Raw genomic sequence first — 25,814 nt, 5'->3', positions numbered from 1 at the left:
TTCCCAACCATAGCTTATACTGGCTGGAGGTGATGGGATTTGGAGTCCCACAACATCTGGAAAGCACTGAAGAACAGAAGAGTCCTGTTCCATCAGACCAAGGCCCATCTACGCCAGAACCCCTCATTTATTTTTTAAAAAAGCTTTGCATAAAGCACCCAAACAATGGGGCTCTGGATCTAGAATATGGCATCTAAGTTTTGCAAGCCAGAAGTCCAAGTTTGGTATAATTAAAAAAAAAAAGTAGTGTATTTGTATATTCAATTCAAGCCCTTCAATTTTTGAAACACAGGAAGGACATGTATGAGCCATTCAACAAGACAATAGGGATGGGGAACAACAAGTCTGGGGATTGAAATGCCTCATTTATTTAAGTTTAAACACCTCACCACTTCTGATAATATTTTTGGGCCCTTATTAGAATATTACTTTGAATGCATTATTTCAGATAAGGCATTAACCTCATTATGTACTCATGTTTCTCACTTCAGGAGTCATAGCCTATTCAGTAGGAATTGCATGGGCTGCCCAAGACGAGCTGGAAGCCATTGCTACTGACCCCGACAAAGAACATTCCTTCTTTGTGGACGAGTTTGACAGCCTCTACAGATTTGTTCCTAGGATCATCCAGAATATTTGTACCGAGTTTAATTCGCAACCACGGAACTGAAATCAGCAGCAGGCTCCAGGAAACACTGCATCACTACATGAGAAAATGTTTGGCAAGCAGTGCCAGCCAGGAGGCTCAAAGGCATCTGTGGCTAAGAGCCAATGTCAGCTCTATTCTCCATGTATGGCAATAATGGGTGTAGACTGATCAATCTCCTTCCCCCCACCCTTGCTGGTTTCAAAACTGATTCAGTAGAGGAGCTGGCTACAGTCCTTGGTTAGATAACTCACTTGACTCAAATCTATAGTTTGGAGTTAACTTCCACATAGAATAGGAGACTAATAGGTCTAAGGCTGTAACCCAGATGCACTGGACTTAGTGGGCATGCCAGAGATGGCATTTGTTGGGTACCACCCCATTTCAGCTCTCCAGTGATGCAGAATGGCTAACCAACAGCTGGCTTTAAAATATTACATGGCGCTTTGGAACCCGGCCTTTAATTAAGAGTTGTTGGCAGACACATGAGGACAGGAAGCAAGCAAAGGACAAGAGACTACAACAAGCAGGGCAGATCAGGATTTGGTTCGGGGGGGGGGGGGAATCAGTATCAACAAAGATGGAGTGTGGCACTCACACCAGCTGTCCACAATTGCTTTGTTGGGCATAATAGCACAAGTGTTGAAAGAATAGTTTGGGGAAAATTGAAGCTTACAGATTGTTTAATTACACATCACAGAACGTTCAACTGAAGTTAGTTGCAATGCAGGCCAGGCAGACAGAGTCTGTAACCTGGCACCAAAAGAGCAAGGCAGAAAATTATATATATGGTTCCTACCAGTTTCCTTCCTGTCTTCATAAATGAGCCCAGAGAGCAGCTTCCCACATGCCTAGTTCAGTGACATCATATTCCTTCCATCTCTTCAGATTCTAAAATCAAGCCTCAGCCTAAGAGGGAATCTGCAGTTTTTACAGATGCTTCTAGGGTTGGTGCTGTGATGCATTACAAAAAGCAAAAGTGGCAATCTATTATTTATTCTATATCCCATAAGCCAGAGTATTTATCACTGGACATCAGCATCAAATATCCTCTGCTGATTTTACAACTGCTGTCACAAGCAACGGACCCTGTCAATTCTCTTTGATTTTAATATACAGCTATTAGCACTCAGGCCCAAGAATAGTTTTATCAGCAAAGTGGGCCTTTGGTGTGTTGCATAATATGTCAAATAGATGTTTATTCCTGCTCTCTGCTTCCTGTTTTTTAACCAGCTGCTGATCCACAAGAGAGCTTGTTCTCTTAACCCCTGACTGCTAAGTTTACTCAGGAGCCTTTGGAGAGTGATCTTACGATCTTTTAAAAAGTCTTGAGTATTCACTAGGCTTCCTATATGTCAGGAAAATTCCTGACATATCCATGTTTTCAGGTGTAAAAATGGCAACGGGGGGGAATTTTGCCAGCAAAATGCCAGAGAAAACCCAGGTGTTTATGCACCGCAGCTCCAAAAGCTTAAAATGACTATTTTGGGGGGAGGTTTCTCCCCCAAAAGCCCAACAATTTTGGGGTCTTCCTGAAAAAAGCTCAACACCTTTGCAGGTGCCAGAAATTTTACTTTTTGTAATATGGCAACCGTGGTGCTTTCTGTCTAGTGGATCACACCTATGTGCTTGTTGACAGGACTCAGCCTTTAAAGAATTTGTTGTGAGTCAAAATATCAGTATTGAGGAGCATTTGGCTTTGCATATGGACTACAGCCACATGGTCAGCCTTGAGTATTGACCATGCTGGTTGGGGTTGATGGGAGATGAAGCTCAGCGACAGCTGAAGGGTCCAAGGTTCCCTACCAATTGTGTATCTGCTAGTTGTATCTTTCATGTTTTTCATCAGTTTTCCTAGAACAGATGTTAGGTTTTTTGGCTTGTAAATTCCTGGATTTCCTCCCCCCCAAGTGGTGCTGTGTTGCCTATTTCCCAGCTCTCAGGTACAGAGGCCTCTTACATATTATTACATAAGAGCAGCAATATCGCATCTGAGTTATTTTAAGAACTCTTGGGTGTCTACACCATCCAGGCTTGGAGATTTATTTTTAAATCGTCATTAGGACTTAGAACTTTATCTCATCATCATCATTTGCCTCGCCTCCCTGAAAAAGTCAGTTTACACACGGTATTTCTCCGCATCTTCTGCAACGAAGACAAGTGCAAAGAATGCAGATGAATGCAAACATTTGCAAAGGATTTGTGGATGAAACATGAGTTTGTAAATATTATTTTAACTTTCCCCTCTCTGCACATGCACCTACGTTAAAGAGCTTTTTAAAAAATAACTTGGTGTACCCTTTTGCAATAAAAGTTACAAAAAGGGTGTGCTAGATCTCATTTGCTTTGGTGGAAAAAGAAAGCTTACACAAACCCAATAAACCTTCCCCCCCCCTCTAACTTCTGAAACTAAGGCCTGCGTATGGACTTTTTCCCTTGTAAAGAAGGCATGAGTAGACCCTTTTTGCTTCCTAGGATTGTGAACATAAGAAGCTGCCTTGTGCTGCATCAGATCCATTGGTTCATGTTGCTCAGTCTGGCTCTCCAGGGTTGCCGCCAGGGTCTTTCGCAGCAATACTACTGGAAATCCTAAATGGGAGGGAGACTTTCAGTAAGTCAAGCATGTGTTCCACTCCAAGCTTGGACCCTCCTCAAACATCCGGACTGGTCCATTCTTAAATAGCCTTATAATTCTGACTAGATGGACCACCGAATTTTTCTACATTGCATTAGTGCTGAAAGTTTTACAGTGGGATTAAAGTAATGGCTGAACAAGCCTGCACTGAGTTTAGGGGCTGCATTCCAATAGCATATTCTCAAACTTATTTGTGTGCCAGGATTCAACCCCAACATGTTTTCATGGGCCTTAACGTGGTGCAGTGTATGAAAGTGCCTTCAAATGTGCTTACTCTCAGCAGTACTTTGTTTACTTGCAGTATTTATGGTCCACATGCATGAAGCATTAGGGAAAGGGCTAATAGAAATTATTTGTACTTCATAATCTGTGTGAAATATCCTATTCACTTCAGTATTAAAGTGCAATATAGAACAACCCAAGATATTCCTATGAGCTATCATTATTTGTTGATGGCTCAGGCAAGTTACAAACATCAGTATTTTCCACTTTAGCAGTTAATTCCAAGAGAATGGAAGTGTCTACTTATTACATCACACAGTTTTCTCTTGTGACAAGGCAGAACATGTGTTTTTTTAAGGGAGAACCACCATTTTGACACTTTCATCCAGCAGCCCTCAATGCAAACTGCAATCTGTTTTGCATTTAGCAGATCCTTAATTAATTTAGCCTGCTTAACGCATGCTGCATAACTTTTTTTTTAAAAAAAAGAATACTCCCTTGTTCTGCCAAATACCCAACTTAATTAAGAGTTCTGGAGAATTCAAATACTTACTACTTTAAGATATTCTGTTTGATAGTGATTAAAAGGGTTTTTAAATTTAAAAGTGCTTATAAACTGCTTAATGTTTTAAAAAATCTAAGTGGTGTACAACATAACAATAAAATAAAAATAACATAAAAACAAACAAAAACAAGAATTCTAAGAAATAATTGCCCTACGGCAGCTTTTGATTTTTTTCTTTTCCAGTGGACCAACATGGTTACCTCTGAGTAAAAATGTAATTCATAAAGTCTGTGGAGCAAATGATGACATATAAAGAGGCTTTTTTCACCCTATGGCTTGTATTTTTGGAGAGGTTCCATAAACTGTAATATACATTTAGAACACACACAAAGATGTTGAAAAATAGTATTTATTAGCACCCAATTTACATAAATACATAGTACAAAGGACATTTATTTGCTGCGGTAATATTTAGTAAAGCTGCTCTGTATAGTGTTACTTCAGGAAGGTCCATTTGATTTTACTCAACATAGAATGCAGGTACTGTACACAGAAATTCACTCTGCAACTCTTCAGTGCCACTGCCTTTATTAGTACCTCAGCATTGCCTCATTTACGTGAGGTATTAACAGAAGTTATTTTTGTATTTAATAATGAGAACAACTTTCTCAACCTCCAGAACAAATTTACTCAAAATCTTCCACAAACTGCTTTGCTGTTCTTTACTTTTAAAGGCAGTTAAATATTAAAAGACTGAAAAACAAACAAAAACCAGGTACTATTGATGCTTTTGCAACTTATCTGGTTTTGAGAAAAATGGCGAAATATTGAAAATGGTTCTTCAGACACGCATTACTCTGCAGCTAATGATTTTTGAACTTTTGGGATTGAAATAATGGTCTCTCATAGGAAAGCGGCAGCTCTAGAGTACAAAGAGTCTTTTTCTGGTAAGAACTTCGGGCCTAAACTGTACTACCAACACTGCTTTCCCCATTAATGCTCAATCTTCCTAAAGCAATGAAAACAATGGCAACACTGATTCACACCCCTAGATAACTTATGTTGGTCAAAATTTGGAAGAATCAATATATCACATTGTAAAATTAAAACTTCCACATCAATACTAAGGTATCAGTCCTATATTTACTGACTTGGGAGTAAGCCCCTTTGAACGCAGTGGGGCTTACCTCTGAGTATGCATGCATACGATTGCACTGTAGAGATTTTCCATCAAAATGACTATTCTGTATACAAGCAAAAAGGCTGATTGTATTTAACCAAAGAGTACTGTCACATGCTCACTGAGGAGCATCCCTCCATCTTTTACTACAAGAACTATTATCGGTTGATCTATGAACAATATGCAATTTATTACCCATGATAAAGACAGAAACCATGAGGACAGGTGAGCATGACTGTTCTTGGAAAGATTGACTAGACTAAGCAACCAGCCATACTCTGACCATTCATGCATCAGAAAATGGATAGTACACACCTCACACTGGTCCTAATTTAATCCACTCCACACATGCATTCTGTAGCCTATTCATATTTCAGCTATTCCCATATACACATCTATCTTGCTGCTATTCCCAACATGATAAAAGCGTCAAATGTTATGATCCCTAGTAACCAGTTGGAACATTCCCTTGAAACAAAACACTATGCAAGTGCAGAAGGATGGCTACTTCCGTTAAGTTTCCACATCCCTTTTCAAAATTTAAGTTCAACTGTATTTAAGCAATGGAAGCAAGGTACAGTTACCTTGTCAGGAATGAAGAACACACCTTGCACTTCCAGGCTACCATCAGCAGCCTTTACTTTAAAGATGAGAATGGGACAAGTGTTTAAAGAACAAGCAGTAAAAATCAAAATTATTTAAATTCAAGTTTCTTTAGTGTTTGGAAGAGTAGGAAAAACCACTGCAGGAGAACAAAAGCCAGTGGTGGCCTAGCAATTTTGCTAACATCTAGCATGGAGGCATGTATAAAAAGAAAACAGCTGGCCAACATGCAGAAAATACAAACTAGATTATTAAAAGAAATGGAGATGATCTCGCAATATATAAAACAAAGATTGATACAAGTTTTCAGTCTAAAATACAACGTGTTGGCTCCAGAGTTGCATGGAGCAACATGCAGATCTAACCCACCTCCGCAATAAGTTTAGTCAGTAAGACAAAGTATTCTAATATAGTTTCCTTTCCCTTCAAAAGAACTGCTATTGGTAAACCTGCCCAGCGCACATTACTGTGAAATATTGTTGTCAATCTGTGTTTTCAGCTTGCAGAGTTTCAGAAAGCCAAGAACACAGTACAAGAGACCCTTTCAGTTAATTTGGGCTGCCCAGTTACAAGATGTTACATATTTTGTCTGGTTTCAAAAGCTGTCCTGTACTTTATATAAAATGGCACAGATGCTGTGGCACTAAAATCTGTGTTTATCATGGACATCTGACTATCGCAGGGAATATTTTGGAAGGTGTCCACCTAGAAGCCAACTTATATTGGAACACCAGTTCCAAAAGGAGCAAGAAAAATGGTTCAGTCTGAAACCGCCAATTATTCCTTATATAATTTGGTTGGTTTTCATTAAGTTATCCATGTAAGCAATGGTGTGTTTTACTTGGCAAAAAGCTGTGTAACTTTTCTGAGTACTGGGACAAATATGCCGCAGAACTCACATCAAATTAGGATCTCTCCATTCAAACTGAGTGCAAAAAAGTTAGAATTCTCAGACCTCGTCCAATCAGAACCTAAGGCAATTCTGAAACACTTAAGTTCTATGTCAACTTCAGTGTGTACCCAATACATGAACAGCAGAAAGCGTATCTTCTGATCAACTGCAGTGTGAATTTATCAATCTATGCATTAAAAGCTTATTGGGGGAAATTGAACTTTTAAAATATTCTGGCATTCACTATGCTGCAGAAGATTCTGATTTTTAAAACTGCTCTCCCCCCCCCCCCCCCGAGACTACTGAATCAGCCAACATTTTCATCACTGCTTAGGCCAAATGTATTGCTCTGTCTTCCTTTGGACCATATCAGCAACGCCGAGGGGGGGTGTCTTGTTTTCTGGGCAGCCCAGGCTTGTGCCCTAGGGAGGTCACTTCAGTCCTGCTATTGCAGTGATTTAACTTCACCCCTGGAGGTGCACTCCACTGAATATACTCTACGTCAGGGACGGGGGAACTTTTGCAGCTCTTCCGAGCAACACGCCAGTGGTGTGCAGGGCCAGAGATAAAAGTGGAAGGAGCAACAAAGGTAAATTTCATCAAAGGTTAATTTTACCTCAACCTCCTCTACATCCTGCATCCAGAAAAGAAAGAGGCATTATCGAAGTTCAAGCACATGTTCCTGCTAGGCAAAGCAGGAGGAGCGAGAGCTGGGGAGAGTTCCCATGGCCAGGGAGCGAGGACTGTAGGGGCTGCTTGGGCTCCCAACTCTGAGATACAGTGGTGCCCCGCAAGACGAATGCCTCGCAAGATGAAAAACTCGCTAGACGAAAGGGTTTTCCGTTTTTTGAGTCGTTCCGCAAGACGAATTTCCCTATGGGCTTGCTTCGCAAGACGAAACGTCTTGCGAGTTCTTGCGAGTTTGTTTCCTTTTTCTTAAAGCCACTAAGCCGCTAAGCTGTTAATAGCCGCTAAGCCGTTAATAGCCGCTAAGCCGCTAATAGCCATGCTTCGCAAGACGAAAAAACCGCAAGACGAAGAGAATCGAGGAACAGATTAATTTCGTCTTGCGAGGCACCACTGTAACTCTGTTCTAAGCTCACAACCTGTCAAATTCATTGCGATGCAGTTTCTAAGCAAGGGTTCCAAAAAGGTGCTTAGGCTCTAAAAGTAAACCATGTAAGATTTGTCTTAATATGGCAACTATGAAGGTAAGCTGTTCAATCTTTAATACATTTGACTTCAAAGTCATTTGCATCTGAATTACGAGAAATACATCGTGTCTGTATAAATTAAAGTAAGTATGAGGCTTCCATACAGAGAATTCAATATGAGGATATCCTAATGGAGAAACTGGAGAGATTATTACTTAAGTAGCTCTGCTTTGGTTAAAGATCTTAAGGTCAATCGAAGCATAAGAGCAGCATCCCTGCCTGTGGAAAATCTAGGTCTCAAGAAGAGTTGTAGTCCAGCCTTATTCTTGAATATTTCTACTTGCAGGGTTTCTTTACATGGGGTAACACTGAAATATTCAGTTTCCTACTTGCATTCTGAAAAGATACATAACCAGGAGGACTATACCACATACCTTTTCTGTCTGTGTGTAGTGCTTCTTATGTTTTTAAACTTCAGCATTTTCCTACATTTTTCACTGTATCTAAATCAGGGGTGGCCAACTACTAGCCTTCCAGATGTTGTTGAACTCCTGACTCCCAACAATTCCAGCCAATGGTCAGGGATGATGGGAGTTGTAGTCCACCAACCTCAGGAGGGTTACATTAACTATACACTTGCACACACATGTAAGACTCTGAAAAAAATCAACTATGCACAGTTGTTATGAGAATGTGCTGCAATGGGTGGGCCTTGGGATGAAGCACTGTTTCCTTCCTATCCACCCACATATGTGTGGGAATATTTTAAGCATCCGTTTGTGATTTATAACAAACTGTTTCATCCAACTATGGCTCTGATCCTGGCTTGCAAAGCATCCATGTTTTGAACAAACCAGTGTTTCTCATATCCAGGGGGGGAAATGGAAAACTGTGCTTTGTTAAGACTCTAATTTCCTCCCCTTGTTTACAAAGGAAGGCGAAAAGGGAGGGGAAGTTACGCTATGGTGTGTTCTTGTAACAAATCAGAGAAGGTACCTGTGCATTGTTGGTTCACAAGTTTCTTCTAGAATTAAGCTCATGCATGCAGGTTCACCGCTCAACGACCACAGCATCAGATAACAGGCATATATACAACGGTTCCTCAGAGATCAAACCCACAGGCAGAACTTTGATATCACTGGACATGATCTTAACATTCGAATGAAGGCAGCTCACCTGGCCAGCTGCAACAGGGCCATGTAAAGGCAAAAGGGGATAGGAAAGAATGTGGTCTGGAGGTTAACCAAATGCTTATAAATCCACAATGGTAGTGCAACCCAATACTTGCAGGTAAACAGAATAGGTCAGTCAAGGTTAGAAAGGGTCTTTTTCATCTCTAACTGAAGATAGCATCTGGAAGAAGTTATAATATTTGTGCACAGTACAATGCAGTCTATAGTACACAAGCAGAGAAGACTGACAGACACTAACAGAGTCTAGAGAAGAACACAAATACAGAGTCCACAACCTCGTGGTAAGGCTACATTTTTTGTTTGTCAAAAGGCACCTCAGCCTCTAGCTATTTGCCTGTTTTCAAAGTTGCTTCACTTGGATCAGGAATTCACTAAGCAGGACTGAACAACTTCCAATCCACATTTGAATAGCAACTTTTTTCTTACATTCATAATTTAATCAAAATGGGAGTCTCCAAAACAAGCATGCTGGTCTATTAGTTGTATGTACAGCAATTTAAACATCAGCAACTATGTATTATATTGCTTAAGCAAAAAGCACAATAACCATACCTTTTATCCTTTGTATGCAACAAAGTCTGGAGAATTTTTAATACTAAAACATTAAAATTACCCATAGAATCTTCCCTTAAGACACATTTAATACATACTGTTTACAATTTCTCTTTCTATATATATATCTATATATATATATGTACACACACAATATACACAACTTTATGTATTTGTTTTTCTAAATAAATCTTTGCAATATCCTTTTAAAAATAAGATCACAGAGAGAAGGGATACATACACAGAAGTCACATATAGATAAGTATGTTTGATGCAGTTGCTCTTTCTGCTTTGACTCAAAATTGAGGTTTAACGAACGCTGAACATTTTGAGATATATTGGTAATTTTTTTTTATTCCATTAAAGGGAAACATGTTGCACATCAGAATCTGCAAGAGTGGAAACTTCTACAAATAGGTATGCCACATATTTTTAGTACCAAATGCAGAAAACATGTTCAAACCTAAGGCTGGTAATGCAATGACAGAGAATAAATGGTTTCTTTTCTGGATTGTGTGGTAGTTATTCCCAAAAAATGAAGGCATATTTTTATGAATTCCAAATTCTTCCAAAAACCAATTCCAACCCATTGTGTCAGCTGGGGCAGTTGGGAATTGTAGTTCAAATATCTGGAGGGCACCAAATTGGTGAAGGCTGCTCTACACACCCACACCCATACCCCATGAAAACAGCTTCCTGCTGCTGTGGAGGATGTGAATTTGGCAACCACGTTGGCCAACTCTACACCCTTTTCCTGCCAATCACCACCCCATTACAAGGGTGAGTACCAAGCAGAAAATCTCCTCCAGACAGGCCCCACCCACATGGTTGATTAAATAACTCTCTCACTAGATATATACACACACTATTCTTAGCAGCCAAAGACTGAATCACAGAGAGGTCACTTCTATGCATGAGTGTGTGAGTAAGATTTGGAGAGGGGAGGGGTATCCAAGCAGGTTTATTCAAGATAATGAAAATTATTAGGATGCCATTAACATGCATTTCAACAGTAAGGCCTATTAAAGCCTACACAGATATCATTTCTTGTTTACTGAAAAGGGAAGAGTTTCATAATTTTACTGAGCTCAGCTATGAATGGAAGAGTCATCAACATCTGAATTAAGCCTCATCCCTGTTGTAAACTGTGGTGCCAGTCACTTGTTAACAAATTCTTTCAAAGGCTTAAAATAAAACATACATTTTAAAGCATTTGTTAATATCTGCTTTAATACAATTTAGGGAAACTGCATTAATATTTGATGTTTAAACCCAATCCACCTAATGTAACAGCCAGCAGGCTGAGACAAAATCAAGCCTTATTCTCCTGTACATCATTCAACCGTACAACACGTAAAAAAACAAGGAGAAGAAATAATATTTATATTATACTTCTAAGAGTTACATCACCAAATTCAGGCTGATTTTACAGAAATATATGGGTAATATTCTCGAGGGGGAAAACAGGCAGAAAAGTTTCTATCTACCCACATCCTACAGAAATTGAGTTTTCTGTTTCCTTATTGCCCACACTGGACTGCACATATTGTTTACAGAGCATCTCAGTTTGCCCAAGGCCGGCCTGGACAAATACTGACACCTTCAAAAATAAAAACGGTTCTTCTGTATGGATCATTTGAAACAGAGGGTTTCCCAGCTCTCAGCACTAGCTGAGCTCATATAACCCAAGGAACCCCCTTATTTAGAAAAGAGCACCCTGAAAGAAAAGAAAGAAATATACCCCTAGACCATTTGCTAACATTCACTGAATTAAAGGGCATGAAGAGGAGGCTCTTCCCCTTGTCATTTGTACAGCTTGTTGTATATATATATATATATATATATATACACACGGCAGCTAGAGAGGAAGAGAAATATTGCGTCATACAAAGACTTTAGCAAGCGCATCTGCTCCAGCACTGGCGATATAACATTTCGAGGGATGGAATGCTACGTCATGAATGGATTCGTCGTGTTTCTTGCGATGAGCCGTAAACTCCTGAATGCAGGTCTTGCTTTCAAGGTTCCATAAGCGTATTGAACAGTCGTGGCCTAGGTTAGGCAAAGAAGAGGAAAAACATTTAGATTTGCAGTTACGTTTAATTAAGAGTAGATTAAGAGGGGATGTGGGATGTACTTACTGCCGGACATCAAGTACAAGCCATTAGGATCAACAGCGAGACTTGTGACTGCATCCAAGTGGGCCACCATGGAATGGATCAATTTTCCTTTGAAATTAAAGAATTTTTTTTTTTTTAAAAAACTTGTCAGAGCTTTAACAAAGCTTTAACAGAACTTATGGGAAATGATACTGATATCAAGCATACTAGCAACTATTCTCATTGAAACAGAGGATCTTTGAATATGAGCATAGCCCCCTTCCCTTTGGAAAGTGATCACCTGACTGTGTCTCTGTGCTGGTCACTTTCACTTTCTCGGTTACTTCCTAGAGCTCTGCTTCCCAAACCTGGTACCTGGTTCAGGTCCCTTCCCGCAGTTAAAAAAGTGAAAGAAGCATTCACTTTCACACTAAAAAAAAACATACCAAAGGGCTCTACCCAACACTGCAGCTCCACTTGCACATATTTTTGTGCATGCATGTGTTCCTCTCTTGTCCCTTCCAGCCCCCTGCACACCCTCAGAATCAGCTCCAGGGGCCTGGAGCAGATTTTAGGGGCAAGAGTAGAAAGGAGTTGAACTCTGCTCCTGCAGCATTAGGTACAACCTAGACAGGTTTTTACTCATTAGCTCCCACGGAAATAAGCAGGCATCTTCCTTAGAGCTGCCACACAGATTGTTGCTGCTCTGCATCCCACGTCCCTACTTTGACCAGTCAATCAGGGATGGAACAGGTTGTTTCAGGGTAATGATGCTGGGAGTTCCCTGTACAGGCGACATCCCAGCGCACCCTTGTTCACTCTTTTGTGATGTCACTGCCCATATAGTAATGGGGGTGGGAGAATTAACAATGCACGGGGTCACACCACTCTGATGGAGAAAAGGTAGAATGCATCCATCACAGTGTGTGAGTTTTTACAAGGCACACTTCAGCATTTTTCACAGCAGAGTGGTGTGTCCTGGCACATATCTTAGAAATCCCTATCCTGAATAACGTTACTATCAATTAAAGTAAACTGCAGAAGGGTGGATTTTCACATAATCAGATACAAAATGGATAACGACCGCCCATCATTTGTGCTCAATACTTGCAAATAAATCCTTCAATGTTCCCCTTTAAAATGGAAGCAATGACCCAATCCTGCCTTAGTTGCCATATCCATATATTATGCAGAGATGCAGAGGTAAAGCAGAGATTTCTGCAAGTGCTTTGATACAGTATGTTAATCATTCATATGTACCCCCACTTTTTTGTTGTTCCAAGTGCAAAGCAAAACCTGCCCTGAGCTCAGTTTGCTACATCAAAGAAAAGGTAGCTCAATTCACGGAAAACAGAGTCTGAACTCCTAGGCAGCTTAGATATGAGCTTTTGAAAGCAAACCTTGCAAGTCACAAGGCTGAAGTTATCTAGTGGCTCAGGTTTAACAAAGTTGCTTGTATTAACTCTGCCTACTGATCCTTTGCCAAACTAAGCAGGAAACACCTGGACCAAAATTTCTAGAATTAGAAACTGTGTTCATTAACACAGTGCCTAGCTTTGGAATACGATGCATTGTGTGTGTTTTGTTTTAAGCACATAATTAAGATACCAATTGAAATGACTGCAAGTTTTCTAACAGTTATGATTTACATATTTTCTTTCACTGTGGGTGAACATGGAGAACATGGAGCTTTAAGAACAAGGGTAAGAAGTCTAAGCGCTCCTCTTTCAGATATTTAGAAGGGGACAAACACACACAAGCATCTATAACACACACAAGCATCTATAAGCTTTGGCAGCAATTCCATCTTGTGCAGTGTGGAAATTTGGGATGCATAAATTTCCCTCCATGATCCTGTGGACCATCTGCTTTTCTGTAGCAAAGACAAACATTGGGATTGGCTGGGAAGGATGTTAAAGCTGTAACTCAAATGCTGAGCCACACCAATTCCTTCTGCACAGCCAATAAGCCTTTACAGTGGTACCTTGGTTTGCAACTGCTTTGGATTACAACCATGTCAAACCCGGAACTGTGTGTCCCTTTTTTTAGATTATAACTCTTTTTTTTTATTACAACCTTTTTTTTAATAACAACCATTTTTTTGGGGGGGGGGGAGGCCCCATTGGCGAAAGCGCGCCTTGGATTACAACCTGTTTTGGTTTACAACTGGACCTCCGGAACCGATTATGGTTGTAAACCAAGGTACCACTGTATTCCTCTCATCTGTTTTTACAAGTCATAGAACTATCAAACCTCAATTTCAAAATTTCTCTCTAAATGGGTAGGACTTCAGACAATTTCATGATATTTTTGTTTTTTTATGTTACGACCTACTGAGGGAAGAATTATGCTTACCTGTGTTATTGTCATAGAATTTGATGTGTCTATCCTCATGGGCTGTGATACTAATTGGAAGAGTTGGATGGCTGATTACTTTGTTTATTTGGCAAGAAGAGGTGACTGCTAAAGGAATGAACAAGTGCAAACACAGTCAACACAAAAAATTTATTTCATTCACATAAGCCAGTGGTTTTTAAGCAGTGTGCTGTGGTACCCTGGGGTGCCTTGACTGATCAGGGGTGCTGCAGGCAACACTGGCCTCTGTCCTTCTTTCCTTCCCTCCCTTTCTCTGATGGCCTCTTGCATCTCTGCCTCCCAAAGGTTTGCACAGCTGTTTGTTGCAAGCTCCCCAGGTGCCCCTGGGGCTGGCCAGGGGGTGCTTCCCAGGCCCCTGTGGGGCAGTGTGAGGAGGCACCTCTCTTTGGGCCGGGGTGGCAGCTCAGAGACCAGAAGTGGCAGCTGCAGCTGCCCAGAGAACAGCCCCAAGGAGAAGGCAGCAGAGAGGAGGCTGAGGGGACACTCCACAAGGGAGGGTGTTCGAAAAAGGGTGAGGGGCTGCTGGCTCTGCAGGCAAGGGGTGGCATAACTGGGCTCCTGAGCTCCACAGGGGTGCTGCAAAAAGCATGTGGCTGGTCAAGGAAACCGTGGACCCAGAAAGGTTGAAAACCTCTGAAATAAGCTATTGGAAAGACTAATGACCTGATTTAGCAGGCCGATCTGGTGCAAAAATCCAAACATGTTCAGCCCACTCAATCTACTTGTACCTTACTATGTTCATTCAATATACTGTCAACCTGCTTCTCAAACTAAGCTACGTATAATTCAGGAACACCATACAGTTGCATAGGGGATGGTGAAAACCTAATCTTTACGGAAGCCCAAAATACCTATGGATCATATAAGGAAGCATGGCAAGTGAGGGTCAGGGAGAATAAGAGAGCTAATCTGCTATTTCCTCATATTTGTTCTTTCAGAATTGTTTGTAATAGAGTACATTTTTGGCTGGATTTATCAGTCCCATGTGGACTGACGCCAGCAGTCCATCAAAGACAATTAGGTACAAACATCGGTAACCTAAATGGAAGTACACTTCGTTGACTTCCCTTCTATGCATGGTGGTCTCAGACTTTATCAATATAATCACGAACAATGAAAACAACATGGAAATAACCCCTTTGGATACATACTAGTATCTGCGTTGGACTCCAAGTTAAGGATGCGTTGTCTTGTTTCCATGTTATATATGCTTGTGTGGCCACTATTAAAGGATGCTACCATGTGGCTTGGGTCACTGCTCACAATGTCCACAGAAGATGGAATCCCCATCTCTACAAAAGCAGAAGAGTGTTAGGAAGAATAGGAAGCTTGGTCCATTAGCCACTACCTGAAAGCAGCCACATTCATTCATTTTCTTGGCACAAATCTAGAAGTCATTTCAAATTTTCCAGCCAAGTTGGTAAAAGCAAGAAATATGGTTTCTCAAGTGTCCAAACAGATGTGTGAATGTTGGAATATTAGAACTCTGTTTCAGTAATGAGCCAATCAATCATCAAACCCATTACATTTACATAGGTATCAGCACCTGCTGTAACCTGAGATGTGCAGTGCACCCACCATGTGCAAGAAGAGCAGAGTAGCAAGAGCTAGTATACTGACTAATGCACCACCAATATCTTATGGATTAATATTGGGTGGGCAAGTACAAAGGTGATGGGAAGGCAGAAGGGCTCTAGGTAGACAAGAAAAAGAGTCTAGGTCAGAGTTTTAGAAACCTTTCACGTTAGTGACACACTTTTTAGACATGTATCATTTCATGACACTAATTCAGTTTTACTAGCAAACTGGAGATTAAACTAACCCCTTTCCAGTCCTGGGAGGAGCATGGGGAACATTCACGCAACACATCGCAGCCGACACACTAACATGTTTGACACACAGTTTGGAAAGCTCGGGTCTAGGCTATAGCAGCTCTGCTGCAAGGCCCATGTCATCTAGCAGAATCTCTCATGGAATCTGGTAAACTATGCACCACACATCATAGGGCGGTGACCTGAATGGAAACAGGCATTTTCCATTGGCAGGAGAGAAAAACAGAGAGAGGAGATGCCTGCCTCCCAGAATGCTATGCTCTTGTCACCAGATGAGATCATACCCAACGAGTGAATGGATTCTGACCGACGCAAATCAGGCATTTTCTCATATTGCCCCTGACTATGGAATGCCTTTCATTCTTCCATATGCAAAGCAGTTGTCAACTGTTTCAGACATCTTGTGAAGTCTTTTTTTTTGTGCAGGCTTTCCCTGAAGCCAAAATATTTCTTAAACATGAACCTAGAATCTATGATGAAGTGTTCAGTGTTGTCCAGTGTGTGTGCTACAATAATAGTTGTACATTTTTTCCATTTTTAAACTTCTAATGTATTGCCTCAGGAGGAAAACAGCAAAATTCAAATATAGTGGTTTGCTATGTAACTTACTATTGCATTATTGCTTAAAAAATGAATCTCTCATTATAATGCCCCAAATATAGCAATCAACATGTTCTATTAACAGTGGCTACTTTATAAAAAAAACAGTTGTGAGATTCTGCAACACACACATCCTTCAAAACAAATGCAACCGGCAAGTGGGGTTTTGATTCTCATCTCACGCTTTCCCAGCAAGAGTCAATGTAGTGATGCTGGGAATCCACTAAAACCCAATAGCATACTAAAATCAACTTACCTGTATTGCACAATTGTCAGAGTGTGGTTATAAACAGAAGCATGGATAATTAAAAGCGAAGTTCCTTTTGATAGTGTTACAATCCAGGAGATTTATTAAATACCTTGATTATCATTAAATATGTTCAGAGCTGGAGCGATCTCCAAAGCTTTCCATAAACGGATAGTGCCATCTGCTGAACAGGAGAGCAAGCGCTGGTGTGCTCCACTGTAAACCAAGCCCCACACTGCATCCGTGTGGCCTACAAATGCACCTCTTAAGACTGAAGGATCTGTGGGATGAACAAAATGCACAATACAAAAGGAAATGGGATTTCTTTATAAATAGTATGTGCTGTAAAGATGCTCTAATGGCAGTTCACAAACCCTCTAAGTCCTTCCTTAACGGCAGAATTCCTGACAACACTGACTGCTGACTCAGTCTACCTCCAAAGCAATAAGACATCATGACCTTCTTCCATATCTTTTTTCCTATTACTGGGATCCTAAGCCAAGATTGCTTCCAAATTACAGAACTATCCCGTGTGATCTCTTTTCAGGCATTTCTCTTTCACCCGGTTCAAGCTGCATTTTCTTCCTGAATAGAACCGTTTTTCATAGTGAGTTGCACTGCTTTCAACAAGCTGTTGTGCATTCTTAACGTGCTCCCGTGCCCCCCGCCAAAAGAGAAACCTGTAAAAAAAAGGGGGGGGGGACACTTACCATAGGAATCATAAGGGTCAATATTTGGGTTTGTAGTATTCCAGCCCTGAATGAGGCCATCAGTTCCCCCACTATAACACTGCTCACCAGTATTGCTCATTACCACACAAAGCACAGGACTGCTGCAAGAGGAAGCAATACTGATTTAGTGGAGGTTTATTTCAAATATTTTCATTTCTATACTGCTTTATATTTTTAAGGGGGGAAAATCTCAGAGTGGTTTACAACACATTAAAACACCAATAAAACAATCCACAATACAACATTACTGAAGAAAATGAAATATGATGTATACGTTCAAAGCAACATAATTAACAGGAAATATTTTTTCCTTCTGCCTCCTGGCATGCATTCCTCCTCTACATGATCCCCTCAACAAGGTATTTACGGAACTGCCATAACGGGGCCAATCAGATCATAAGCTACAGGACTCTGGCAGCAGATCACACCCCCATCAGCAGCCCATGGGGCTATCTGCCACTGCTGCCATCCACCTGCAGAGCGCCACTTTCACTCTTGCTGCTGTGGTAAGTAATACAGCATTTGCTTCTGCAGGGAAATGGCCAGCAGCACTCATATAGGCTGGTCTTCACATCACTCTGAGCAAAGCATTGTGGGTGAGGTGGCTTCAGAGAGCACAGCTCTGCTGCAACAGCAGGAAATACTGTTTAAAATTAAGAATTTAAGAATTTGAGAGCCAGTGTGGTGTAGTGGTTAAGAGCAGTAGTCTCGTAATCTGGGGAACCGGGTTCGCGTCTCCGCTCCACCACATGCAGCTGCTGGGTGACCTTGGGACAGTCACACTTCTCTGAAGTCTCTCAGCTCCACTCACCTCACAGAGTGTTTGTTGTGGGGGAGGAAGGGAAAGGAGAATGTTAGCCACTTTGAGACTCCTTAACGGGAGTGAAAGGCGGGATATCAAATCCAAACTCTTCTTCTTCATCAGTATGTGCCAACACTGCAACAAAGCACCGGAGGTAGTGAAGCTGCCCTCCAGGGCCATGTCACACACAATGCCTTGCGCTGCGAAGAACTCTTCAATGAGATGGCCTTGGAAGTGCTGGTGGTGCTCATGCTGATCGTTCAGGGGGAGAAAAGTGGCAGCAACCCGCCTCGGGGGGGGGGCGCAATGTCGTGGGATGGCTCTGGCCATAACCTCGCTTTTTAGTCCATTTTCAACCACTTTTAAATTGTCCCTTCCCTATCCCTGCTGCACACTTATCAACCTCTTTGGCTGTTCCTCTCCAATTCACATGCTGAAGACAGTTAAGTCCCTCTTGGTAAGTAAATGTTGTATCTGTGCTCTGCGTGGTACATAGCAAGACACTAGCACCACACAAGCGGAAGGCGGAAGGAGAAAACAGCAAAAAAAAAAAAAGGAAGGCTAATGCAATCTGCCTCACCAGAGGCTGAACTGCAGTTCGGATTGCACCATCACATTGCCAGGCTGCAGCTTTTACCAGCCCCACCCCTTTTGGAAGGAAGAGTTCACTAGCATACTAGAGGAGTGACAAGATGAAGAAACCACATGACCATTTGACAGGCTGAGTCAACACTCGGTTTATCCCATAAAAGGAGAACTGTGTCAAGTGCTGCAGCTATATTCTCTGATAACAGAAAGAAGTTTCTGAATGTTTACTTACTTGTGTGCCCTGAAAGTGTAGATAGGTTCAACATCAAGAGAGGCACTCCTAAAAAAAAAAAAAAAGGAGAATCACAGGTTCAGAAAGTATTTGTTAAGGCATGAAAAAGTTAGCTTCTAGGTTGGCCTAAACCAGGCATAGGCAAACTCAGCCCTCCAGATGTTTTGGGACCATCATCCCTGACCACTGGTCCTGTGAGCTAGGGGTGATAGGAGTTGTAGTCCCCAAATCATCCAGAGGGCTGAGTTTGCCTATGCCTGGCCTAAACTCACAGGACGCTTTTGAACACTTTTACCTCTACATGCACACTAAGTGTCCCTGACTCCTCTTTGCCCCTCCCCACTTTTTATAAGCCACAGGCAGGCAGTTCTTGTTCTGCAATGTGCCCTTGTAAAAATCACAATCAAACAAAGAGTAAAAAAGGACTGTGAAACAATCAGCAAGAGCTGATTTCAGTGGCCAACCACCAATAGCCTATATACTGTGTAAGGAAAAAGACAAAAAATGTGGCTCTTGCAAAGCTATTTTATGTGTGTATATACAGTATGTATTTATGTATATCCCACTTTTCAACATGTAGGTCTTGAAGAGGCTTACAAAACAACAAAATATACAATATTCAAAATTTTAAACATAAATTAAAACCTCTAAAACTTAAAAACTCAAGAATTTTCACTTTTTTCAAAGTAAAACATCTGAGAAGCATTCAGGGTGCAAAGGCCTCCTTAGATAAAACAGTTTTGACCAAGAGTCCTGAGATTTAGTAAGGGCAGAGATGGTGTTTGTTGAACTTCCTGTGGGAAGGGCTTCCCCCGATGATCCCAGTAATTAACTTGGGGTTAAGGTATGCTGGGCCTAGGTTATTCAGGGTTTTGTACACTAGCACAAGAACCCTGAACTCGGCCCAATAGTACACAGGAAGCCAGTGCAGGTCTTTTAACACCAGTGTCATGTGTTGGAGGTAGTTAGTCTGTCCCCATCACCAGTCTACCCACAGCATTCTAATGAATATTTATTGAACCAAGCAATTCTTGTTGCGGCAACAGCTGCCTTTTTCCTTCTTCTTCTTCTTCTTCTTCTTCTTCTTCTTCTTCTTCTTCTTCTTCTTCTTTTTTGCTGTAAATACCAACTGATCCTTCCTAAGATTCTTGAGATATAGAAGAATACTGAAGACTATGGGTAAATTCCCTTTTCTTATAATGGCAACAGGTTATTACTTAAAGAGGACCTTTATTTGCTTTTATATAATTCGATATGCCACACAATCAAATATATACACACGCCATTTATTAGACTTATAAATGTTTATAAGGTTTAAATCTAACTGGCATGCATTCTGGAAGAGAAACAATATTCCTTAACCCAGTAAGTGAGTCAGCAGGTAATATTTATCCTTGAGAGGATTAATCAGGCCTAAACTAGTCATTATGTTGCTACCATGTTTCTACAATGATTAGTCTATAAAATTAATCTCCACATATCTTTTAACAATCACAATCTTACTTTTTTGCTGGAGATGTTTTCTGTAAATTCCACATTTTTAATGTATGGTCTTCAGATGCCGTAATTAACACAGGTTCAACTGGATGGAAAGCAAGACCTCTTATTCCATCAAAATGACTCCTTAAGGTGAATTTGGGGTTCCAGGTCTTCCTCAGTGCATCTTTATTGTTTGCTATCTGTGGCAATAAAAAGAAAAGCTTCAGTTTAGCCAATGTGAGGCGGGGAACTATCAAAACAGATGGTATTTCATTTTCCTGCTATCAAATGCTGAGTTTGGACTATGTGGAAGAAAAAGTAACAAGAAAAAATAGAGATGCAACTGTTTTTTCCTATTAAAGTTAACCCTCCAGTCATTAAAGTCAACAACAACAAAAAACCGTCAAGAGCTGCACGACCTGTATTTCCTCATTCTAACAGTGTTGCCTGCAAAACAGCGTGAGATGGAACCTTGAGGGGACAAGCATTCTCTTTTAAGAAATACACAGCATGCCTTATGAATAGTTGGCAGCTGTATCAATAAACTTCAAGCTCTGCCTTTCATTTTCCTCTTCCCCTCTTCTCATCAATTTCTCTTTGCTCTGAATTATTATGCTTGCCTCCCCTTTCCCATAAAAGCCTGCATATATTCTTGGATGCCCGCATACTTTCTGCCCTCCTCCCTACTATTTCATCCACACAAGAGGTGGCTTCTTTAAATATCTGCAAAAAGAGCTTCCTTCCAATTCCTTCTTTAAAACATGCTTCACCATTTATTTCATGTCTATTCCACTTTTTCATCCCAAGTAGCTTGCAAAATGGAAAGATACAATCCAAAATCACTACATTAAAATACCAGATGAAAACTGTAATAAAAGCACAGCATGGATCAGCAAAATACAATGCAATCATTAATCAATAATGAACAGCTGGCAAAATAAGTCTGAACACTGCTCCTGAAAAAGCGCTGTCTCAAGGCAACACCAATGCTTGTGAGATAGAAAGGAAGGCCTCGGTTGATGACTCCAACAAGTTGATAAATTCATATGGAAAGTAACCCATTCAGTGCCTCTGAAAAGCTTTTGGAAGTGTATGCAATAAATGGTCAGCAATAAATCATTTATCTTGGCCATGCATTGGAAAGAGCAGCCACTTCCAATTTTAAAATAACTACTGCCACATCAGAGCATTGTCCTGTAAAAGAACATCCTCTACTTAAGGCAGCTTTAGGTAGTTCAGGGATCAGCACAGCATAGACATCATTTGTAGGACTGTAAGCAGATTATACTTATGAGAATCGATTGCTAAAGAGATAAATGGCAGAGCGCCCTTGTGAATGCAAGCTTTCATATTCTTGCATGTTTGCATGGTTGCATGTTTTATTAATCTTACATGTTAAATTATGATTTTTTCCAAACTACGCATTGTACAGGAACACAACATTCCAGAAGTCTGGTCACCAAAGGAACCATACTATTAGGTCTGGCAACTAGGATAGAGAAAGAACATTCTCCCTCCCACTGCAAAGCGCAGGAACACAGCTGCATTCAAAGGGTTGAGCTGCAGAGGTCAGAATTGCCTATAGATGGCACTGCAGCCACTCCAGCCATGTTGATTTGCATGTCTTTGCAAAGAGGTAGCAGATGCCCTATTGTTGCCACAGTGCTGCTCAACCGTTTCACCAATGGAAGGGTTTCGGAAGAAAATCAGGAAAAAAGGTGGGGAGGAAGAGGGAACCAAAAAGCAGAGGAGGAAGCAGAGATCACAGAAGCGACAGAGGGAGTGGAGAAGGCTGTAGCAGCCAGTGAGCCAGACTTTTGGGCTTATTGTGACTTTCAGAGCATCATGCAGCACTCCTACCTTGAGGAAATGTCCTTGTAACAATCCTATAAGGTAGATCAAAAGGACCATAGCTCAATGGTAAAGCACCTGCTTTCCATAGAGAAGGTCCAAGCCCCAGGATCTCCATATAGGGCTAGGAAAGACTCTGGTCCAAAACCCTGGAGAGCCTCTGCCAGTCAGTGTAGACAGGACTGGGCTAGATGGAACAATGACTCATTATAAGGCAGCTTCTTCCTATTTTCCTATCACAATTTTTACCTGTTGAAAAACAGAGGCAACAGTGACACACTAGCACTTACATCGTACGTCAGAGAATCTGCCTCGTTGGCTACTGTTAGGCCTGCTAGTTCCCCAAGACCCAGTTCGTTTTCAAGGGCCTCATCTGCTCCCATAATGAAAGACTTTCCGGATGAAGGAGGGAATGTTAAAGCTTCCACTGAAAGAGAAGAAATGAAAGTTAAGTACTCCATACAATCAGAAGCTTGGCATAAGCAGTTCAATTGAAATTCAGTAGAGTAAGCTCTTTACAAAACAAAGTGAAATTAACATGCGCAAATCAGCACCAGCAGAATCCAATTTTTACCAGAATTAAAGTTCTTAAATACACATACCTCGGAAGCTGATTTCTTCAGAATTGTTCAAAACGATTAAGCACTAAAAAAGGAAATACTGTTTGGCTGATGGCACTAATATTTGTGCAAGAGGCTTCAGATGTCAAGGAGATGAGTAATTATATGACATTTAGGAAACATCTGAAGGCAGCCCTGTATGGTGAAGCTTTTTAAGGTGTAATGTTTTATTATGTTTTTATATGTGCTGGAAGTCGCCCAGAGTGGCTGGGGCAACCCAGTCAGATGGGCGGGGTATAAATAAATTATTATTATTATTATTATTATTATTATTATTATTATTATTATTATTATTATTATTATCATCATCATCATCATCATCATCATCATCATTATTATTATTATTATTATTAAACTATGCAATCCACTCCTACAAGAGGCAGGGGTGGCCACTCTAATTCTGACGACTTGAAAAGATTAGACAAATTCATAGCGGAAAAGGCAATCAATGACTACTAGCCACGGGGGCTAAGTTCCACCATGCCCTCTGAATGCCAGTTGCATCGCAGGTGGGATGAGTGCTGTGCTCAGGTTCTGCTTGTAAGCATCCTTTGGAGCATCTGGTTGGCCACTGTGGGACCAGAGTGCTGGACTAGATGGGCCTGATCCAAGTTCACCCTGATGCTTTCAGGTAGTCCCATTGATTCCAAAGGGAGAATGAAATATTCAGCCCAAAATTCAATGGGGCCGAAAAGGGGGTGGGTCACATTCATATTCTCCTAAAAAATAAAAATATTGCATTCTAAATGCTAGGAAAATGCAACAAAGTAAAAACAGTACATGGCAGTGGCCGGGGGGGGGGGGAGAGATCACCTGTAAAAGGTAAAGGTACCCCTGCCCGTACGGGCCAGTCGTGACTGACTCTAGGGTTGTGCACTCATCTCACTTAAGAGGCCGGGAGCCGGCGCTGTCCGAAGACACTTCCAGGTCACGTGGCCAGTGTGACGAAGCTGCACTGGTGAGCCAGCACCAGTGCCACACACAGAAACGCCATTTACCTTCCCGCTATAAAGCGGTACCTATTTATCTACTTGCACTTAGGGGTGCTTTCGAACTGCTAGGTGGGCAGGAGCTGGGACCGGACGACAGGAGCTCACCCCACCGCGGGGATTCGAACCGCCAACCTTATGATCAGCAAGTCCTAGGCACTGAGGTTTTACCCACAGCGCCACCCGCGTCCCCTAGATCACCTGTAAAAGCCCTAAATCTTGCCGTAAGTTTGCCAAAACATCGAACACCCATTCAAAAATCGAAGGTAGCCTTCATCCCAATTGTGTGAAGGTCAAAGCAATGCTGAGACTGAAAGCTCAGGACACCCAACTGAGCAATTGTAGAAAAACTACCACCTAGGCCTTTCCAGCAGTGAACCCAACGTGGGATGGGGAAAAAATGTTCCAAGCAAAAGGAGATTTCCCCCCACTTCTCAAAGTGTTGCTAAGTAACATTTTGTCTTTCAAAGCATATATTTTAAGCATGTGGGCTGTTAATCCTTCAATGTTCTGCTGCCCTTGTTCCATGGAGTGTGCTACATCCACTTCTTGAAATGCAGCCAGCAGAAGCTGTTTTAATCAGACTAGTAGCCATTACATGACGAATACATATTCTCTATTTATAAATATGCCCAGACAGCAATTTTAAACAGAGGAAGTTGGATCCAGTTCACGACTAGAGGTGGCTTTGCAATTGGCAACTGGGAGATTTCAGGGCCGGTATCTGGCAGCGTTCAAGTTGGAGGCATTATTACCTCTGAGGCAGAATCAGCTGCAACTTCTGCAACTGCAGCCTCTCAAAAAGTGTCATCCACAATAACTGAAATGGAAAGCCCCCATGGGGACGTGCCGGTCTACACAAATGGTACCTTCATTTGAATGCTGGTCATTCAAATGACCAGCATTCACTCGAGAATGCTCATCGAGTGTAAACTGCCCCTTAAACTTAGCAAGGTTAAGTTTAACACAAAATCAAAAGGGCTTTCTTGGAAGACATGCTAAAGAAAACCAATTATTTAGCTAGTTGACAGTGGAATGGTGATGTTTTTATATATGTTTTCAGGTTTTATATGTTTTCGGGTTTTCAGGACTTAATTTTCCCCTCCAATATCTATCAACTAGAGACTGGTGCAAAAGATAAGCACCTAGAATTAAAGTCTTCTGAATCCAAACATTTATTCTGAGCACCAAAACTTATGTAAGCTCACAGTCCTTCCACACAAAAATCTATTCCTGGCTGCTTGCTTCTCTTCACCCACCCACCCACCCACCTGCCTTCCTTTCTTTCTTCTAATATACTCCTTGCCTCCAATTTTCTTCATTCTAGCAGCATAATTTAAGGCGGTCATTTTGTTGCCATTGTGGAAAACAGGAGTGCCTGGCGTGCTCTGGTCCATGGGGTCACGAAGTGTCAGACACAACTAAACAACAACACTAGTCAGAATCCTTGTCACTCTGCTTCAAATCATCCAGAGCTTCCAGTAGATCCAGATCTACCATTAATCCACTCCTGCTTTATGTATTGGTAAGGTGCATTAAGAGTTGGTTCTGTAATTTGCCATGCGCTTGAAAAATACTAGCAAAGTTAAAATTTTCAGGACATAGTAGTCTTGCGATCTTCCCAGGGCACTTTACTCATAAGAATTACCATGCACAACAGCAGATTTGCAAAACTTAAAGGAAGGAAGTTTGCTAGTATGTATACAAAGAAAGGATGGAGCATTTAATCAACTCTTAGTTGGAGTAACTGATTAAGAACATTTAATCAGCTAAAAAGATGCCCCCA

At 41.2% G+C, this 25,814-nt stretch overlaps 2 protein-coding genes across 8 annotated transcripts in view; one reads left to right on the top strand and one right to left on the bottom strand.

The window, feature by feature from the left end:
• Positions 1 to 4,761, top strand: part of VIT (vitrin) — a 39,517-nt gene extending 34,756 nt beyond the window's left edge. For all 5 annotated transcript variants that reach the window (XM_028724214.2, XM_028724217.2, XM_028724215.2 and 2 more), the window contains one exon: positions 492 to 4,761. In XM_028724214.2, coding sequence (XP_028580047.2) covers positions 492 to 670 — 179 coding nt within the window. In that variant the 3' untranslated portion in view covers positions 671 to 4,761. The remainder of the gene's footprint in view (positions 1 to 491) is intronic.
• Positions 4,402 to 25,814, bottom strand: part of STRN (striatin) — a 53,261-nt gene continuing 31,848 nt past the window's right edge. For all 3 annotated transcript variants that reach the window (XM_028724209.2, XM_028724210.2, XM_028724211.2), the window contains 9 exons: positions 22,710 to 22,846; positions 20,593 to 20,768; positions 19,090 to 19,137; positions 17,447 to 17,568; positions 16,849 to 17,016; positions 15,209 to 15,349; positions 14,037 to 14,144; positions 11,724 to 11,810; positions 4,402 to 11,634 (listed from right to left, as the gene is read on the bottom strand). In XM_028724209.2, the coding sequence (XP_028580042.1) occupies positions 11,465 to 11,634; positions 11,724 to 11,810; positions 14,037 to 14,144; positions 15,209 to 15,349; positions 16,849 to 17,016; positions 17,447 to 17,568; positions 19,090 to 19,137; positions 20,593 to 20,768; positions 22,710 to 22,846 (1,157 nt within the window). In that variant the 3' untranslated portion in view covers positions 4,402 to 11,464. The remainder of the gene's footprint in view (positions 11,635 to 11,723; positions 11,811 to 14,036; positions 14,145 to 15,208; positions 15,350 to 16,848; positions 17,017 to 17,446; positions 17,569 to 19,089; positions 19,138 to 20,592; positions 20,769 to 22,709; positions 22,847 to 25,814) is intronic.

The sequence above is a fragment of the Podarcis muralis genome, chromosome 3, assembly GCF_964188315.1.
Source record: "Podarcis muralis chromosome 3, rPodMur119.hap1.1, whole genome shotgun sequence".
Taxonomy (NCBI): Eukaryota; Metazoa; Chordata; class Lepidosauria; order Squamata; family Lacertidae; genus Podarcis; species Podarcis muralis.
The sequence above is the reverse complement of the archived record's forward strand: the minus strand, read 5'-3'. Positions and strand labels throughout refer to the sequence as shown.